At 45.4% G+C, this 16,739-nt stretch overlaps 1 protein-coding gene across 2 annotated transcripts in view; it reads right to left on the bottom strand.

Annotated features, from left to right (window-relative positions):
• The window catches only part of TTC7A (tetratricopeptide repeat domain 7A), a 287,398-nt gene that overhangs the window by 60,649 nt on the left and 210,010 nt on the right, over positions 1-16,739 (bottom strand). For both annotated transcript variants that reach the window (XM_065400900.1, XM_065400899.1), the window contains exon 19: positions 1,620-1,822. In XM_065400900.1, the coding sequence (XP_065256972.1) occupies positions 1,620-1,822 (203 nt within the window). The remainder of the gene's footprint in view (positions 1-1,619; positions 1,823-16,739) is intronic.

Genomic DNA, 16,739 nt, shown 5'->3' with positions numbered 1-16,739 from the left:
CAAATGGCTATTAGCCAGGATGGGCAGGGATGGTGTCCCTAGCCTCTGTTTGCCAGAAGCTGGGAATGGGTGACAGAGGATGGATCACTTGATGATTACCTGTTCTGTTCATTCCCTCTGGGGCACCTGGCATTGGCCACTGTCGGAAGACAGGATATTGGGGCTTGATAGACCTTTGGTCTGACCCAGTATGGCCGTTCTTATGTCCTTAAGGGTTATTTATCTGTATTTATCAGTTAAAACTGAAAATCAGAATCCCTAATGATAAGGAACTGAAAACAAGGTCTTATAATAGGAAGTACTAGGGAACCTTAATTGTAGGTGGTGCTACCAGCCCTGCCTAAAATACAATACAATAATGAAAGCTATTGGTAGCTATAAACTGATGGGTGCTCCTACATTTCTGATTTTTCTGCATTCATGACACTAAACAGAAGAAAAACTGTCCTTTACTATGGTCTCCTTTCAGGTGCTTGACCGATCTAGTACACTATGGACTATGTATTTCATGTTATGGACCATTAATCAAGAGAGATTCTATTGTGAAGAACCTCCCCCTCCCTACTTCTGAATCTAGAACCCATAACTTCATTGTAGCAACCTAAGATCATGGTTATCTGAAATAGTGATATCACAACAGCATTAAGGATATAAACTCGGGGTGATAGGGTAGTTGCTTCGTTATCTTCTCCCAATTAGCTGTATCTTATCTGTTTGTTTCCTAGTTGTGCATCCAGGGCTTTACGCTGATTATTCATTACAGTATTACCATATCCCTCTCTTGTTGCCTGCAGCTCCCATTGCTCTAATCTCTCCAACTGCCTTTTCTGTTTGTTTTTATCCTCTTGTGTGTTTGATACTTCCATTTTGGAGTCCCCCACAAATTTGATCATGGTTGAATTTATGCGAAAGAAATACAAAATAGCCAACAAAAAAAGACACAAAGCAGCCACATGGAGTACAGAGTAATTCCACCTGGAAGTTCTCTATGAACCACGGGCTGAAAGCTACAGGCTGAGTATATATAGATTTTTGTTTCTGTGATGATGAAGAAGAACAAAAATATCCCCACTTTGCAGTTCTCCAAAAAAAAAAATCAAAGGGTGACATTCAATCCTGTGCAGAGGTCTAACACAGGGCCTATGCACCACTCAAATCCTATTCAAGGCTGTAAGTGGGGAATTTTACCCTAAAACCATAGTTTGGTTCAGTTTTGGGTAGGTTCAGTTTTGGTTCAGATTTATAAACATTTTGCATGTATCTGCAAACATTCACTTCAAACCATATTTTCAAATGTAAGTGCACTGCTTAATAAAAATGCACGGCTTTTCGTAGGAAGCACATCTAAGACGATAATAAAGCAGTAAATAAACTTCCAAAACTATCAATGTTGCAGCAATTAAAATATTTGTCTGACACAAATTCTGATGAGTTAAAGACTTTCAACCCAATCCTGAATTAGGAGGTTCAAGCTATCCAAATAATTCTTGGAATAAAGTAACTCACCCTCTGCATTAGAGAAACAATGGCATCCACTGCTGCTGTCAGACCCTTTCCCTCTTATTACAGTTAATCAGGAGCATAAACACCATAATGAAGCTGAGCCCCTGAAAACTCACCAGGCTGTGCATAATTTCCACTCCAGCTGGATTCACTGTAAGTGCCTCATCATACAATTGCTTAGCCTCCTCCAAACTGCCTTTCATCTCTGCAAGTCTCCCACGCATGTACAGCACAGTGTGAGATGTGGGGAAAAGACTAGCTGCCTCCTGGATACAAAAGCCTGCTTCTTTGAGATGCCGTTGTTCCATGAAGAGTTCAGCTACAAAACAAAAACGACCATTAGTTTAAATAATTCAATAACCTTTATACTTGTAATAATTACACTTTCTTCCTTAAACACATTAAATTAGAAGGTCTGGATCCTGCAAATGCGTACTATTATGGTTAGTACTTACTACTGTGAGTAGCTCCATTGAATCGAGACTACTTTTAGCAGTAAGCACACAGAAAGATCTCTATTCAGGAAAGCATTCCTGGCAAACTTTAAGCACATCCTTAAAGTGCTGTCCTTAAAAGGGACAGACTTAAGTATGTACTTAAATGTTTTTTGAGTTGAAGCTAAATATGTGCTGGATCTGGCCCTAAAAGAGCAGTATTAGTAGCTATGTAAGGCCATTTCCAAACAGATGGAAGGAAGGCAGAATAAGAAGTCATGGTTGTCTGGTGGGAGGTTTGACAATGTCAGAGTAATAGGATACATTTAACTGAGGGGGCAGTTCTCTTATTTAAAGGGGAACTCCGAACTTGACTAATTTCTCTCAATGAGTTTTCTGATTCTCTATAAAGGTCTATATTCTGTGTATTAGAGACATATTATATATTAAATGTCATATTTATTATTAATATACACAAACATGCACTCGCCATAAAGATAGAGATCTTAGATGAAGTCGCTAACTGAAAATGCAGTTGTTCTGCTGTTTACTTTTCTCATCAAGTAGCAACTGTACTAATGCTTTTCTCGCAAAGAAAAAATGGAACAAGCACACTAATGCACTTTACTGACACTAACAATTTGTTTGTTAATATAAACACTGAACAAGATTTATTATGAACTAAATCCAACTCCTAATATTCCTAAAAAACCTCAAAAAAGGCTTCACAACAGGACATTCAGATTTCATTGAGCCATGTATTTGAAATGGGAGCTTCTAATATTAAAAACAAATACAGTAATTCTCATTACTGCCACCAGGGAAAAGCAGCCTCAATTTCTTTGTTCTATCACCTCATCATGTTACCTGTGCTAATCAGCTGTGGAGGCTGCTGGACTCATTTCTGTATTCATTCCATATTATAGTACAGACGATCCCCGGGTTATGCAAGACCCGATTTACGCAAATTCGCACTTATGGAAAAAGTTCCATAAGCCAGAAACAGGATTTTTGAGTTGCGGAAATTTTTGCGCAATGTACGGGTATACGTTTCCAACTTACGCAAGGCTTTCCAGAATGGAACGATTGCCTAAGTCGGGGGGCATCTGTACAGTAACTCCTTGCTTAACGTTGTAGTTCTGTTCCTGAAAAATGTGACTTTAAGCGAAACGATGTTAAGCGAATCCAATTTTCCCATAAGAATTAATGGGGGAAGGGTTAGGTTCCAGGGAAATTTTTTTCACCAGACAAAAGACTATTTATATATATATTTATATATATATATATATATATATATATATATATATATATATATATATACACACACACACACACACACACACACACACACACACACACACACACACAGTGTAAGTTTAAAACAAACAATTTAATACTGTACACAGCGATGATGATTGTGAAGCTTGGTTGAGGTGGTAAGACAGAGGGTGGAAGAGGGTGGGATATTTCCCAGGGAATGCCTTACTGCTAAATGATGAACTAGCTTTTGGCTGAGCCCTCAAGAGTTAACACGTTGTTAATGTAGCCTCACACTCTACAAGGCAGCACGAATGGAGGGAGGGGCGACAGCACACCCTGTGTGTGAGAGAGAGAGATGCCCATTGCCCCTTTAAGTACGCTGACCCCACTCGAAGTACATTGCCTTGTTAAGTAGATCAGCAAGTTGAGACAGCAGCTGCTCCCAGGAAGCTCCCTCCATCCTGAACCCTCTCCTTTCACCCTCCCACCCCACCATGGAGATGGGGTAAACGGGGTGTAGGAGCAGGGGGGAGGGGGACACCCTGACATTAGCCCCCTTCTTTCCCCAACCCTGCACAGCAAGCAGGAGGCTCTGGGGAGCAGCCCCAAGGCAGAGGGCAGGAGCAGCACATGGCTGTGGGGGGAGGGACAGCTGAACTGCCAGCAATTGATAGCCTGCTGGGCGGCTGCCGCACAGGGAACTTAGGGGAGTGGGGAGCTGATGGGGGGCTGCCGGTCCACCCTGGTTCCAAGTCCCCAGCAGCTAGCTACAATGGGCTGCTCTTCCTGCAAGCAGTGGACATACCAGGTGGCTGCCAAACGACGTTTGAAGGGAGCACTGCACAACTTTAAACGAGCATGTTCCCTAATTGATCAGCAACATAACAACGAAACAACGTTAACTGGGATGACTTTAAGTGAGGAGTTACTGTAAGTTGCAGCCTTGTAAAAGCTTGGTTCAAAATTTTGAAACCCAGGTGCTAAAGGTAGGCAACTGATTCCGTATGTTCTTATGTTCGTATTTCAACACTGATTTAAATGGCCAGATTTTCAGTGGCAATGAATAACTTCAACTACAAAAGAAGTCAATGGGAGCTGTTGGGGCTCAGCACTTCTGAAAATTAGGTGCCGAACCTTTAGACACCCTAGTCTGAAAATAGTGGCCTTAGCTTGTTGGATGACACAGATGATTCAAGGGATTGGTAATGAGATACGGAGCTTTCTGCCTGCATGTGAACAGATCAAAAATACATCACAGGTTGGTAGCAACCAAAAGTTATGGCCTTTCTGAAATGAGATTGTGGCCTCAGGCTACATTGAAAGTGGCACTTATTAGCAGACTCAGAGTGGTCAAATAATGAAGGGATGCAATTTTTGAACCCCATCTAATCCCTGAGGGTGGTCTTTCCAGGTCATGGGTGGGACACTGTGGAGAAGCTTGCATGTGGTTGGCCATGCCTGCGCTGTAATGTAGATAAATGATGCCATTCTCCAGGGTTATCAATATGGCTCCTTTCATGAGCAAAACATTCAGCTTTCAAAAGGAGCTCACTTTTTAAAAGATGCTCATATACTCTGAGAAGTTCTGTGTATTATTTGCAGGAAAGAAACTGCATGCTTAACCAGAATAAAATATCGGCATACAGTTCCTTCCCAAGGCTCCAGGGGGATGCAGATATCTCATCAAGCTGAGGATATGCTGAACCTTATTCCAAATTTTGTGGGCAGGCAATATTTTACTTGCTCTTCCCAAAGCGAACAATGTTTTCCTGCCAAGTGTTGCATGGCAGCTGATGATGTGCATATGGTAACAATGCTGACTTGGGTATGCAAAGTGGCAATTCACAGCCTGAATAAAAATACATTGTTTGCTAGCACAGAAATAAGTAGCAGCACAAGACCAGGGATGAAGTCAATGGGAGTTTCTTCACTGATTTCAGTGGGGTCAGGATTTCACCCCAGTTATTAATGGCCAGCACCTGCACTCAGCTAGGAATAAGTTGCCAGTAGTAACATCCTTTAGGTTTGCAGGGAGGAGGAAGAGCACCTAGAAGACCTTGATTCAACAAAGTACTTAAGCATGTGTCTAATTTAAAGCACTTGAGTAGACCCACTGAAATAATTTGAAGTTGGGCACATGCTTAAGTACTTTGCTCAATGGGGGCCTGAATGAGGATAACAGTGGAAATATTGCATATGCATATTACTATCTTAGTTGCTCTGCTACCAACCAAAATAAAATGCAACCCAGACCATATAAGGTAAGAATGAAGGTTAGGAGGGAAGAATGTGAGAATACATACAGCCTGTAACACAAAGTATGCAATCTGAAGAGTACTTATTCTTCCTTTTAGCTGTGCCTGTGTGTCTGTAAATCCTCTGCAGTAATCACAATTATTAAAACAACATGGAATCTAAGTAAGATCCACAAATTGTATTTTACGGTGTGGTAATGTAACATATTAAACTTCAGTCCATTTCTTTGCAGGCTCAAAAGTCAAAAGATGATTTAGTGGTGTGGGAGGTTTAATTTGCATGAAGAAAGAACAACATTGGACAACACCCAACTCTGTACTTTGTTCTTCTTTTTTAACAGATCAATTGAGAATAAGGACCTTCCTGACAGAAGCACAATGGAAGTGCTTTTGGGTTGGAGAAGCAAGTAAGGAAAGCACCCAGCCAACTAAAAGATACCAAGGGAAATATTTTAGGCTTACATGTTTCCTAGAAATTTATTTTACACTTCTACTAGTCATTCATTCTATTTACAGATGAAAAAAATGCATTTATAATCAAAGCTGAAAAACCAAGGAGTCATTTAATCTACCTGGATAATGCTCCTACCCCTTCACCATTACATTAAATATTGCCCTAGTATTGCCACATTAGCGCAGTCCAACACATAGGATCACATAGAATGCTCCCTTGCATCACTGAATCTTGCTGTAAATAAATTTCTGACTGGTTACTTTGTTGGTACACTGGCAATCCCAACAGGCAGCTCTATTTGGAAAAGTTGCAACACCAGGTACATGCCCCAAACCCAGGAAGTTGCTCCTCAGATGGAGTGAATAAAGTAAGATGGTAGATGTGATCTGCATTTTCTTACTTGTGAAAAGTTCTTAGTTTCAATGAAGTCATGCAAGAGTGTTAAACTGCTGGACTGAGGAATTACTCTTCCTTCTGTGTTATTTGCAGCCTATGATTCCAAACAGGCTATATCCGCTGGCATGGACACAGTATATATCTGACAGCACTGCTATCAGTTTGACACCTCCAATGTCAATCATCCTCATAAAGGCCCAGTTAGAACAATGTAGTCGCACCATATTAAACTGGGCTAAATAAACCAGGGGTTCTCAGAGTGCTTCACAGCGAGACAACTTAAAAGAAAGATCATCTCAACCACTTCCTCTTCTACCAACCTCCCAGGGGCAACAGCAGCAACTGCTACCATGGACAGTTATTAGGAAGAATTCAGGCATTTTTAACTGTCTTTAAACCAGTAAGTGTTGTGTCTTTGGGTGGAGTGAGAGAGGGAGCAAACCACCCTGCACTACCTCCTTTCCCTCTGCTTTTGAAGCCCAGTCCTGCATCCACTGAAGTCAATGGGAACAGTCCAAGTTACTTCAATGGGAGCAGAACTGGGCCATTTGCTCTATTCCTTTCTCTCCTTTGTTCCCCTGCACACGTTGCCCAGCCACCCATCCCTCTTCTCCCCTGCTCCTGTGGACATTCCTCTCTCGCTAGTGGCTCCAGACAACTCTGACAACATTCTGTAATCACTATTTCTACTGATCGCTCCAGTCTTAATACTGGGTTTGGTGTGAGAGGGGGGGCTCACATAGCCTTTCCTATGTAGCAGCAACCCTTAATAGGCTGGCTCCACCTCCCTGCTTCCAGCCATTTCCGCTGGCATCCAGTCTCATTTACATTTAGTTGGAACCAGCATCATACCACATACCAGCTGCAAATACTCTGCAGAGCACACTTTGAGAACTTCTGCCTTAGACTCTCTAGCTGTTTAGTTCTTTGACAGCATCCTGTTAAATAGTCCATCTAAATAGAATAATAGCCATTTCTACATCCAAGGGCAATTAAGAGTTTAGTGCTGGACCTTAAACTATGACTTTACTCTGGGGCATGTGCATGTTTCAAAGTGGTATAAAGAATGACTCTCCCTTTCACCAAAGAATCCTTTCCACAGAGGTAGGAACAACGGGAATTCTATCCAAAGGAACAAAAGATACTTTAAGTGACTTTCTTAATGTGATCCACCCAGAGCAAAACCTCAATCCTTTCGAAGTTTGAACACATTCACTGGTATCTGGGATGCAATGTTTAACTCTGACAGCTGCCCCAAAGCAGACTGCACTGCACCATTCCATTCTGTGTGTCAGCTGGATCTGAAACACTGACCTAAGCATCATCTGCATAAACAATATCTCTGCAAACCACGGTGCTTAAATAATGCTACAAATACTACATAATAAAATGACCCTGGGGGAAAGCCTTGGGGGACCTCCTCTCCCCATACTGTAAGAAGGTGACAGTGCCTACAATTATATGTGGTCATATATTTTCTGTTCCACTGAATTCATATATTTTCAGAAGCTGTTGGCATTTGGTACCTCAGCAGCCCGTGGCCTTGTAGAGAGAGCCACTTCTTTGTGACAGTTATGTTTTCATCCGTGATTAGTCTCTTTATTGCCCCTGAAGAGAGATCTTTTTGCTTCTGTAAGATGACATTGCCATTTAATCATCAACCAATCCTGTCTGCCGTTATCACATTATTATGCACAGGGCTGAGGATTTGGGGGCAAGTTAGCCAGAGGATTCTCTGGGATACATCCTAAACCTAACTGACTCATTTGATATAAAATGTATATGTTGGGAAGGTGGAGAAGGTGAAATCATCATGTATTCCCAAGCCAGCTGCAGAAGCAGAGCCTAGCTGCTTGTTTCTCTGAACCATGGCAATTGATTTAGATTCTCAAGGCTGTCTTTGCAAGGAAAAGGGCTAGAAAATACCTGAAAATGGAATCCGAGGGAGTGACTTACATTTCTTATTTCAAAAACAATAGGGTGCTCAGTCACAGGCTACACAGGGCCCAAAGGGTGACTCAGCAACTTTGTTTACAAAAGGTGCATAATAACATCAGGAGAATGACACAGAGTTACTATAAGGTCACTTCCCATACTAATGGTTGCCAATGTGGAGTCCCTGTGGTCATGCGTGGTCACCAAATGAAATGAATAGGCAGCAGATTTAAAACAAACAAAAGGAAGTATTTCTTCACACAACACATAGTCAAACTGTGGAACTCTTTGCCAGAGAATGTTGTAAAGGCCAAGACTATAACAGGTTCACAAAAGAACTGTTTGCCAGAAGCTGGGAATGGGCACTGGGGGATGGATCACTTGGTGATTACCTGTTCTATTCATTCCCTCTGGGGCACCTGGCATTGACCACTGTCGGAAGACAGGATACTGGGCTAGATGGACCTTTGGTCTGACCCAGTATGCCTGTTCTTATATTCTTATGTTCTTATGATCCGTCCCATAAGCCAGGGCTGGAATGTGCCAGAACAGTGTTCTGGCACTTTTGCTGCATGGAGGATGCCATTTTGTTCTCAAAATGGCATCCTCAGCACAGCATGAGCTCACACGCATTGTCCGTGAGAGGTCATGTTGGCGGGGGTGTTCCCATGCTGGTGGGTACATTCTGGTAGTAATGCAAACGAAAGGGGTCCGGGACAGTTAGACGCCAAAGGGGTCCTTGGGGAAAAAAGTTTGGGAACCACTTCTCTATACTATGGCTCATTCCAAACAAATGATTGCAAAATGTACCAAAGAGCCATATTAAACTTAGGGGCAAATCCTTTAAGTGAGCACATAATGACTGTCATTTTGGCTGACACATCGCAGGTTGTACTGGGGACCTCCAGAGCCAAAAGCATCAGTCACTACAGCTTGAGCTCAAAATGTATCTGTATCCGGGGGCTGTAACACAGAGACTCTGTGGATCAGCATGGCATAGCACACGCACTGACCAGAGTGTACACACATAAGACCCCAAAAGCAGCAGAGCTGCCAAAGTCCTGCTGTGTGGGGGCAGCCAAGGGCAGTCTGCATGGAGAGGCCCTGCACAACTTGCCTACATTGAAGCACTGCTCCATGGCAGGAGGGAGGCAGGGCAAGGATGGTCGAGGGCCACATGTCCACACATTATGAAGATTTTTTGGCTAAATCCCCCAAGCCGGGGCAGTTCAGTGGTCCAAATCCACTACTAAGGCCAGGGACATCCAATTACTTTTAAATTGTAATTTTTTTTTAATCATAACATAATTAACCTGTGGAACTCACTGCTAAAAGACATCATTAAGGCTAAGAGCTTAAAATGGTTCTAAGAAAGATCGGACAGTTATATGGATAAGAACATCCACAGTTACATTATACAGGGTAAAAATGTACACAGAATATAAACTGTCATGATGTAGGGCAGAAGCCAAACACTAACTGATGGCAGGAAAAAATTTCTCCTATGGGCAGGGTTTTTAAAAAAAAAAAATTTATTATAAGGTTTTTTGCACCTTCCCCTGAAGCATCTGGTAGTTGCTGCTGTCAAAGACAGGACACTGGACTAGCTGTACCCAGGGCCGCCGAGAGCGGGTTCAGGCCCCGGGGAAAAAAATTTTTCGGGCCCCCCCCAGCAAGGGTGGACTGGCTAAACAGGGCCGACGAGAGGGGGGGGAAAGCCGGGCCCCCTTCCGGACTGCCAGGCCCCAGTAAGGCGACGGGTGAGGGGGAGAGGGGGGAGGAGGGAAACCGGGCCCCCTTCCGGACCGCCAGGTCCCGGTAACTTGTACCAGCTTCCCCCGCCCCCCCCCCTCGTCGGCCCTCGCTGTACCAGTGGTCTGATCCTGTATGACAATTCCCATGGTCCTATGATCATGAGTGTTTTCCATATCTGGCATGCGAAAATGTCCTGCTTTTTTCGTAAGTGCTTTGTATGTGTACCTTATTCCCATCTAAGGCCCTGATCCTGAGAGATGCTGACCAACTGGGAGTTGCAGGTGGTCTATACCTCTGAGGATATGGCCCTAACCCTGGAACTCTCTTTAGCCATCATCTGCAAGGCACCAAGCTGTTACTGTACCTTTTACTGGTGCACCCTGAAGATTATTTAGTTTATGTAATTTTAATGTTCTTTTGCCTTCTTTCTAGGGGCTGGGTTTTGGTAAAAGTACAGGCACATAGGATTTGCCACCTTCTATCAGATTACTGGTCCACAAAGTCCAGTATCCTGCTTTTGGCAGTGACCAATATCTGATGCCCCAGAGGAAGGTGAAAGAAATCCATAGTGTGCAGAACTGACTATGAGGTGAAGAGTCCTTTTGGTTTCTCTGGGCCGTTTACAAGAGAAACTGGATGGAGGCAATGGCAGGACAGAGATGAACTCATCCATCCCCATGCTTCAGAGGTGTTTGCATTTGAGGTTTAGCTCAGGCTCCTTTCTAAACAGAAGCTTGGCCTATGCCGGAGAGACTGGAGCAGGGTCTGCTAAACTGGAAGACCTAGTGATACCAATGATACCAGTGATACCGATGATGGCTTCTCTCCTTCACCAGTAATATTTCACAGGGAACAAGGGCACCTCATATTATTGCTCCTTGCATCCAGATTCAAGATGAAATGTAACCCATGCCTCCTATTAAACGTTCCAGGCTCTGAGAGTAAATACTACTATGGCTGATCCTAGAGATCTCACCAAAGCTGGTAAAGAAATCTTACAAATCTGAAATAACTTCAGTAACAAAGCGATGTTTGAGGGGGCTTAGGGTTATTGCAAACTAAGGAGGGAAAGCATATAAAACATGTGTGCAAACAGCACTAATGTGAGTACTACTGGTTGAGCTGAATGGTATTACACAAGAATATTTGGAGAAAATAGGCCATGCCCTTTCCTGTCCTCTCCACAGTTCCATTCCCTGCAGTAGCATCTGCGATGTGGCTGTGTGGATCCCGGCCAGTTAGGACTGAGGATTCCAAACCTTGGCCCCACAACATTTTCTTGTGGAACAAATCCCATCTCCTCTAACGTAGCTCTTGTTTCCCAGGAATTGGCCCATAATAAATAAAATTAAAAGCATTTTGTGAAGAAAGAAAAACCTTTTACTGTAGATAACTCCAGGGGGAAGATGTTTTCCATTAGCTAACTGTGCCATTCCGCATTAGCTCTCTTCACATTTATGGCATATTCACTGTAATATTTGTAAACAGTAAATTTCTGACATGTTTACTGAGATAGAAAGTGGCTCTCCCAAACCCATCACATTCTGATGGGGGTGGAATAATTCTCCTAATAATTTCTTTTTAAGTGTACCTCTGAACAAAGTCAGCTGGAGATCTACCTGCTAAAATTTGTAGATTGTGTTTAGCAGGCATCTAGCCAATCCTATATCAAATTACAAGAGCTACTTTGCTGTGAGTACCCATATTTGGTAAAGTACTGGGTTAGGCAAGAAGCTAATTATCAGATTAAGAGTGTTAGTAATGGCAAGCAAAGTGGACACTAGTCAAAAGAAAAGCATAAAATAATATAGCAACACAGGCTGAAGTAACAGAGCTCTGCTTATTAAGATGGGCTTGCAGTATTCAAAAGCTAGTACGCAGATAAGGCACACAGTTATTAGTAGCCAGCATCAAAACCACAAAGTTCAGAGTAGAAATAGCTCTACAGAACAAAGATATTTGAAAGTTTTAAAATATTACTTTTCTGTGATAACATGTTTCACTCTGAAACAAAAGCCATCTTGCTGAAAGGGTGCAATAAAACTCAAGGTGAGGCTCAACCCTAAACCTGAACTTTAATTTTTTTAGTTGTTCCCTTTGCAGAATAACCACTTATGTTTTTTAAAAAAAAAAGATGAAAAAGAGCATTGACAAGATATTAACAGGGAAGAGCTGGTGAGAACATTCCCTAGGTCAGATTTCTTTCTGCAATGGATTAGCAGCCCTATAAACATTAACTTCTCAGATCCCTCTTTCAGAATACACATTTATACACCCTCAGTGACTGGCAAATACAATCATAGAAGTTTAGGGTTGGAATAGACCTCAGGAGGTCATCTAGTCCAACCCCCTGCTCAAAGCAGGACCAACACCAACTAAATCATCCCAGGCAGGGCTTTGTCAAGCCGGACCTTAAAACTCTCTAAGGCTGGAGATTCCACCACCTCCCTAGGTAACCCATTCCAGTGCTTCACCACCCTCCTAGTGAAATAGTTTTCCTAATATCCAACCTAGACCTCCCCCACTGCAACTTGAGACCATTGCTCCTTGTTCTGTCATCTGCCACCACTGAGAACAGCCGAGCTCCATCCTCTTTGGAACCCCCCCTCAGGTAGTTGAAAGCAGCTATCAAATCCCCCCTCATTCTTCTCTTCTGCAGACTAAACAATCCCAGTTCCCTCAGCCTCTCCTCATAAGTCATGTGCTCCAGCCCCCTAATCATTTTTGTTGCCCTCCACTGGACTCTTTCCAATTTTTCCACATCCTTCTTGTAGTGTGGGGCCCAAAACTGGACACAGTACTCCAGATGAGGCCTCACCAATGTCAAATAAAGGGGAACGATCACGTTCCTCGATCTGCTGGCAATGCCCCTACTTATACAGCCCAAAATGCCATTAGCCTTCTTGGCAACAAGAGCACACGGTTGACTCATATCCAGCTTCTCGCCCACTGTGACCCCTAGGTCCTTTTCTGCAGTACTGCTACCTAGCCATTCGGTCCCTAGTCTGTAGCAGTGCATGGGATTCTTCCGTCCTAAGTGCAGGACTCTGCACTTGTCCTTGTTGAACCTCATCAGGTTTTTTTTGGCCCAATCCTCTAATTTGTCTAGGTCCCTCTGTATCCGATCCCTACCCTCCAGTGTATCTACCACGCCTCCCAGTTTAGTGTCATCTGCAAACTTGCTGAGAGTGCAGTCCACACCATCCTCCAGATCATTAATAAAGATATTAAACAAAACCGGCCCCAGGACCGACCCTTGGGGCACTCTGCTTGAAACCGGCTGCCAACTAGACATGGAGCCATTGATCACTACCCGTTGAGCCCGACGATCTAGCCAGCTTTCTATCCACCTTACAGTCCATTCATCCAGCCCATACTTCTTTAACTTGGCGGCAAGAATACTGTGGGAGACCGTATCAAAAGCTTTGCTAAAGTCAAGGAATAACACATCCACTGCTTTCCCCTCAGCCACAGAGCCAGTTATCTCATCATAGAAGGCAATTAGGTTAGTCAGGCACGACTTCCCCTTGGTGAATCCATGCTGACTGTTCCTGATCACTTTCCTCTCCTCTAAGTGTTTCATAATTGATTCCTTGAGGACCTACTCCATGATTTTTCCAGGGACTGAGGTGAGGCTGACTGGCCTGTAGTTCCCCGGATTCTCCTCCTTCCCTTTTTTAAAGATGGGCACTACATTAGCCTTTTTCCAGTCATCCGGGACCTCCCCCAATCGCCATGAGTTTTCAAAGATGATGGCCAATGGCTCTGCAATCACATCCGCCAACTCCTTTAGCACCCTCGGATGCAGCGCATCCGGCCCCATGGATTTGTGCTCATCCAGTTTTTCTAAATAGTCCCGAACCACTTCTTTCTCCACGGAGGGCTGGTCACCTCCTCCCCATACTGTGCTGCCCAGTCCAGCAGTCTAGGAGCTGACCTTGTTTGTGAAGACAGAGGCAAAAAAAGCATTGAGTACATTAGGTCATGTGCCTCCTAATCATTTTCCTCATATAATCTGAGGGCTATTATGTTTGATGTCTTTATGTGCTTGTTAGCGAAGGCAAGGGTGAAAGGCACTTGGAGCGGAAGTTGGTGAGGTTTGGGTTAGTTCTTAGTTTTTGCAGGACCACAGTCTTGGACTGAACCCCAAGAAAGCTCTGTCACCTGCACAGATGAGTTTACTCTAGTGGTAGACAGGTCCACTGTATCTGAGGAGTTGAGGATGGTTTGCATTATGGAGCATGAGGTGGTATTTAGGATCTATTAGTCCCATAGTTGTTTACTTTGGTTAATGACATTGTAGTCTATTATGAAGAAAAGGACTGTTTTAGTAAGGCACATATTAATATGGGTAAAACACTTCAAGTGGAAGTCCACCTGCCTTTCCTTCGTGGTAGTTTTCAGAAGTACTATATACTATGTGTACAGAGAACTATAATTAGTAGTAATAGCTGAACCTATTTGATACTGGTGCTTTGTCTTCTCTCACATCATAGGATCAGAAAAGTCACAGATGGAAAGATTAGGTCCCTCTCTTCACAAGTGCAGGATAGTGTCCTCAACACAGGGCATGAAAAGTAGTAACTATTTTTATACTCAACATGCCCTCGATCTCCAGCTGCAGCCAAGGAGTGCGCAAGTGTTGTGCACTGGGCTGGTTCCTCTGGGACATGTTAGTGCATGCTGAAGGCTGCTCTTACTTTTATGCCAGGTATGTACAGCCTCAAGGGACTAGAAATAGCTGGAGCACAGGGGGGTCTTGGCCATACCTCCTAACCCAACTGCAGATACGGGGTTTCATAGGAGTTATTCCTCCATGTATTTCCTATCTAACAACCTCACTAAGCTGGGGTTATTCTGTTGTGGCTGTATGTGTTGGCTTTTGGGCCTCTTTAGCAACTAGAGGGCTACAAGGAGGGCCTCACGCAGACAAGAATCAGAGCTTGTTTTATACGTCCCTCTCTTTTTCTCTCTCACATATTCACACAGACTTCTAACTTGATCAATCAGTACCATTAGTTTTCATGCCAGGGGATATGAAAGAGCATGAGAACTATAATGGCTATAAAGGAACACAGAGCAGATGCCTGGTGCTGTGAATGCTAACAATGGGGCATGCTCAGCTGCATCCTGTTAGTGTCTAGGACAGATGAGTGCTTTGCTACCAGTAGCGGATTAACACTCAGGCCTGTGCCTGGGGCCCTGACCAATTTGGGGGCCCTCAGGACTGCCAGAACAATGGCCCCACCCCCTGCTCCTCCTCTACCCCCTGAGGCCCCGCCCCTGGCTAGGCCAGAAGCTGGAGGCGGGCCAGAGCCATACAGGGAGCCTGGGTCGCTGTAGGGAGCCTTGGACCTTCCTCCTGCCCCAGGTGGGAGGCTGGGATGCCTGAGAGCAGCTCCTGGCCTGTGTCCCTGCCCACCAGGGTGTGCCACCCAGGATACCTGGAGGGTTTGGGGGCCCAGGGGCTCTGGAACCCGGGGGGGGGGGTCATGGCCCCTCCACTTTTAACAAAAGAAACCTGCCTTTGGGGTGGGTGAGAGCAGGGAGTGCCACATCATCAGCGCCAGCCCCTGTTCAGCCAGGGCCGGCAGGCTCTGTGTGTGGCTGCAATTCCCAACCCTAGCTCCGCAGGTGGCAGGTGAGTCCCGTTCCGGCAGAGGGAGCCCGGCTCAGCGGTGGGAGTTGCAGTATCGGGAGACAGGGAGGGGATGGACATAGTTGGAGAGGCATTGCCCCTCTCAAACAGGGGAGAGGCATGCGGGGGGGGGGGGGGGGGGTCACATGCGACTGTCCCGCACCCCCAATTTCTGCGAGCGCCGAGCTGCTCTGCTCAGCCTGCGGGGGGGGGGGGGGGGGAAGAGGGGAGGAGAATGGGGGAAGGGGGGGAGGTGTGGGAGGAGAAGAAGAAGGGGGAAGAGAAGGGGAATGGGGGAAGGGAGGGAGGTGTGGGAGAAGAAGAAGGGGAAAGAGAAGGGGAATGGGTGGGGGAAGAGGCAGGGGGGAGAGAAGGAGGAGGAAGGGGGAGGGGCAGGGGGATGGGGTGGGGAGAGGCACTGTGTGTCTGAATTGCCTGAGTGGCCGCAGCTCCCGCACTCAGGTCGTCCCACAGCAGCCCCCCACCACCATTAAGCTGTGCCCCACAGCACCAGCAGCCCAGGTATCACTCCAGGTGGGGGGAGAGAGCCAGTGACTCAGGAGAACTGGCTTCAGCACACACACACTGCCCCACCCCCCCAAATATAGCAGTTAAACTACACTTATGGAAGGGATGCACCTGCCCCCGGGGCCCCACCTCAGCTCTCATTGCTCTTTAGGGAGCGTTAAATCCGCAGCTTATCCAAGCCCCCTCCCAGCAGACTCTGGTGTCCTTAGTGCCCAGGCCGTCTGGCAGCTTGCCCCACAATGCTGCTCCCAGGCACCTGCTCTCTTGCTCTGTGCCAGGAGGTGCTGGGGCTGCAGCTCCCCTGGGCTCTTCCCCCTGCGGCAGCTGTGGTGCTGAGTGCAGGGGCGTTAGTGCAGTGAGCTGATCCTGGGGGCTCCCGCAGCGTCTGCCCTATCTCCCCCTGTGCCCGCCCCACATGGTGCACCACTACACTTGAGCCCAATATCCCCTGGGACACCTGCCCCCAGAGCCTGGGATCCCCCCACCCCTCTGCAGACCTGGATCTCCTGGACACATCCAGTCCCCAATCTGGGATCCTTCCCATCCCATGGGGACACACCAGAGCCCCCCACTTGCCAGGG

The sequence above is a fragment of the Emys orbicularis genome, chromosome 3 (genome assembly GCF_028017835.1).
Source record: "Emys orbicularis isolate rEmyOrb1 chromosome 3, rEmyOrb1.hap1, whole genome shotgun sequence".
In the NCBI taxonomy this organism is placed as follows: Eukaryota; Metazoa; Chordata; order Testudines; family Emydidae; genus Emys; species Emys orbicularis.
Note: the sequence above shows the minus strand (reverse complement) of the source record. Positions and strands in the feature narration are given on the sequence as shown.